Source organism: Belonocnema kinseyi, chromosome 7 (genome assembly GCF_010883055.1).
Source record: "Belonocnema kinseyi isolate 2016_QV_RU_SX_M_011 chromosome 7, B_treatae_v1, whole genome shotgun sequence".
In the NCBI taxonomy this organism is placed as follows: domain Eukaryota; kingdom Metazoa; phylum Arthropoda; class Insecta; order Hymenoptera; family Cynipidae; genus Belonocnema; species Belonocnema kinseyi.
The window spans coordinates 109199828-109203423 of NC_046663.1; the positions used below are offsets into that span (position 1 = coordinate 109199828).

General features: G+C 41.2%; 1 protein-coding gene across 1 annotated transcript; it reads left to right on the plus strand.

Annotated features, from left to right (window-relative positions):
* Positions 1 to 2777: 2777 nt before the first annotated feature.
* Positions 2778 to 3269, plus strand: LOC117176614 (secreted RxLR effector protein 161-like). The gene has a single exon (XM_033366867.1). It carries the CDS (start codon positions 2778 to 2780, stop codon positions 3267 to 3269), a length of 492 nt encoding a protein of 163 aa, XP_033222758.1.
* Positions 3270 to 3596: the final 327 nt, after the last annotated feature.

Here is a 3596-nt window from a genome sequence, read left to right on the forward strand (position 1 = left end):
GAATGATTAGTAATCGCAGGAGGCGAAAGCATTGGTAAAGGACAACGCAAAAGCCATGTTCCTTATTTTGTCTTCGCTAGGATGTAGCTGTAATTGCAAAGATTCTAGCTAGTCTTCCTTCTAGATATAATGGTCTGAATTTAGACGATGAGGCAACAATTGCATTTGCCGCCATGAGTCTCAACAGTCAACGAAAATCCGAGGGGGCGGAAAAGAATTCCGGTAAATCGAAAAATGGACGAGATCATCAGGATAAGAAATTTACAGGTGAATGTTATTACTGCGATAGAAAAGGACATTTTGCGCGAGATTGTCGTAAGAAAAAACATGACAAGAAATCTGAAAAAGAAGAAAGTGATTCGGAAAATTGTGGTTTCATTGTGACGTCATCCGATTAGTGCCGCAGTCAAAGTGGTGATTTTCCGGTCCAAGTACCTTCGTGTTGAGAAATTGAGTCGCTGTTACGAAATGATTTGAAAGATATCTGGATTGCCGACAGTGTTGCTTCAAAACCATGGACATAGGAAACACGGGACTAGGCATGCCATCCTAACTTGGGCGAGCTGGGTTGAATCCATGGGAGGGGGGGGGAAATTCCATGAGTGCGGAGAGCCGCCATCTTACGATGTGCCATTTGATTATGCGCACGAGGATTTTTGCCGACAAACTGTGCATGAAGATATAAAAATGTGAGCGCTGCCATCTTTTTCGCGGTACATCAAAAGGTGGCGGACCTCACCCCTCATTGCATTACCCCCGCAATGGCATGCCTAGTCCCTTGTTTCCATGTCCATGTTCAAAACATATCACTTACCGTCGGGAGTGGTACAGTGAGTTTTCTCGAGTAATGGCGCTACAGTGACTCTCGGAGATGACGATGTTTTTAAGGTTAAAAGAACCGAAATAGTTCGAATCGAAAAATTAGTTGACGGTGTGTGAATTGAGTCACAAATTGAAAATGAGCTTTTTGTTCCAAGTTTGCGCAAAAATCTTTTTTCTATAGGTGTGTGGACATCGAAGAAGTTTGACGTTTTATTTACCGGAAATATTGTCATATTCGCTCGTGACAATCAACAAGCAGCGCAAGGCTACAAATGGGAAAATGATATATACTGAATGTTCTTTAGAGTAAAGAAACCCGACACCAGAGAGGCCAACCTATCAACTGCGAGTCTTCAAGTCTGGCACGAACGTTTGGGCCATGTGAAAAAAAGAACAATTCAAGACATGGCAGCGAAGGGTTCGGTAGAAGGTTTACAACTGTCAGACAAAAATGATTTCTTCTGCGAACCATGTCAGGTGGCTAAAAGTGATCGTCTACCTTTCAACAAACGAAAAATTCGCAAGTCAGAAAACCCGGAAGGTACGTGCATTCTGACGTGTGTGGGTCGATGTCTGTAGAATCCATTGGTTGGATTAGAAGATGTTTTTGAATGTTTTAAAAATAACGAAATCATGGTAGCGAATAAATTTGAAAAGTCCCTCAAATTTCTACGCTCTGACAACGGAGGCGAATATATTAATAAAGAGATTAAAAACTGACTCTCTTTTCGAGGAATTCTCATGAACAATACGGCACCATGTACGCCAGAACAAAATGGGAAATCCGAGCGTAACAATCGTATGATTGTGGAGTGAGCTCGAACAATGTTATACGCAAAAAATCGTCCACTGAATTTGTGGGCAGAGGCAGTAAACACTGCCGTCTATTTGCACAGTCGTACAGCATCGAGCAAGGACCCTGGAATAACGCCTTACGAGATATGTATGGGCGAGAAACCAAGTCTTGGCCATATAAGGATCTTTAGTTTCGAAGCTTTTGTGCACGTGGACGAAAAACGCAGGAAAAAGCAGAGCCCGAAATCGACTAAAGTTTTGCTGGTTGGATATCAGTCAGACTCTTCAAATTATCGACTCTACGATCCAAGAAGTAGGACTGTAAAAATTTCAAGAAATCTCTCTTTTAATGAGAAGTCTCAGAGGTAGGCATCTATGACAGACGAATCGGTGATTGAAGTGAGACTTCCCATGAATGAGTCTCCGGAAGAAAACGTCCCATTTGAACCAGAGGAAGCAGTGCGAGTAAATCCGGTGTTGAGAGAACCTGTCATCATCGAGGAATCTGCAGAGTCGAAACGTCTCAGGAATCGAGATACTCTTTGTAAGCCTGACAGATATCAAGCAAGTTTTGTCGAGTATCACACGCTTACGATATAACAGGAAGCTGTCACGGGGAATGATTTGGAAAAGTGGGTCGTTACGATTGAGGACGAATTCGATGCTCTTCGAAGAAATGAAACTTGGAAGATTGTGCCAAGGCTAAAGGATCGAAACCCTATTGACTCAAAATGAGTTTTCAAGGTTCAACAAAATCCAGCAGGCGAAGTTAAGCGTCAAAAGGTTCGTTTAATTTCCCGGAGGTTTCAACAACAGCAAGGTCTGCACTACAACGAAACCTTCGTACCAGTTGTGCGATACAACTCGCTTCGAGTTTTATTAGCGATAATCCCTCAACGTGATCTGAAAATGTCATAGTTCTATGTGAAAAGTGCTTTCCTCTACGACGAACTTTAAGAAGATATTTATATAGAAATGCCAGAGAGATTAGTCACCGATGGATCCAAGGAAGAATGTTTTTTTCTAGCTTGAGGAATCACTGCACAAACTTAAACAAGCTCTAAGATGTTGGCCTGAAAAGTTCCGTAATTTTCTCAAGCTTTGTAGGGCTTCTAATCGAGCGTGATAGAAACAACGGATTTATGTTATTGAATCAAAAAATGTACATAGATAAAATTCTCAGTAAGTTCAGATTGAACGAAACAAATCCTATCAGTGTAACGGTTGATCTTAACGCAATTTTACGTCCAGCGGAGGAAGTAAATGAAAGTCGAGAAAATGTGCCTTTTCGCGAAGCTGTGGGCTCTTTGATTTTTCTTGCTACCGTATCTTGGCCTGAAATCCCCTTTTCTGCCAATGTTTTGAGTAGACTTCTGAGTAATCACGATGACAGTCATTGGCAAGCGGTGAAACGAATTTTCAAGTATTTTGTGGGAATAGCTGATTTTGGTATCAAATATAGCGAAGGTGGGCACGAGCCACAGCTGATCGGTTATTCGGACGCGGATTACGCCAGTGATTTAGACACTCAAAGATCCGTTATTGGATACGCTTTTAGTTTAGCAAACGGTCTGGTATCGTGGTCTATTCAACGTCAGAATCTTGTAACTTTAAGCACAGCAAAATCAGAGTACGTAGGCCGTATGGCTTAGAAGATTGTTAAGTGATGTAGGATCTCAAAGCGAAAGGTACAACTTTTCTTTATGTGGAAAATCAAAGTACAATCAGGTTGGTTAAAAATCCAGAATGCCATAAGCGCACAAAACATATAGATATCCGATATCACTTCATAAGAGAGAAGGTTGTAAATGGTAAAATCTGCGTAGAATAAATTCCAACTTCTATCCAGCGAGCAGATATTTTTACTAAAGCGTTACCGAAAGGTCGGTTTAAATTTCTATGTACTTCTCTTGAATTGACTAAATGTCTTTGTAAGCGCTTAAACAGAGGGAGTGTTAAAAAGTTTAAGTTATTGCGCT

Coding starts and splice junctions, on each gene's coding strand:
- LOC117176614 (XM_033366867.1), top strand. CDS start 2,778: ATGTACATAGATAAAATTCTCAGTAAGTTCAGATTGAACGAAACAAAT.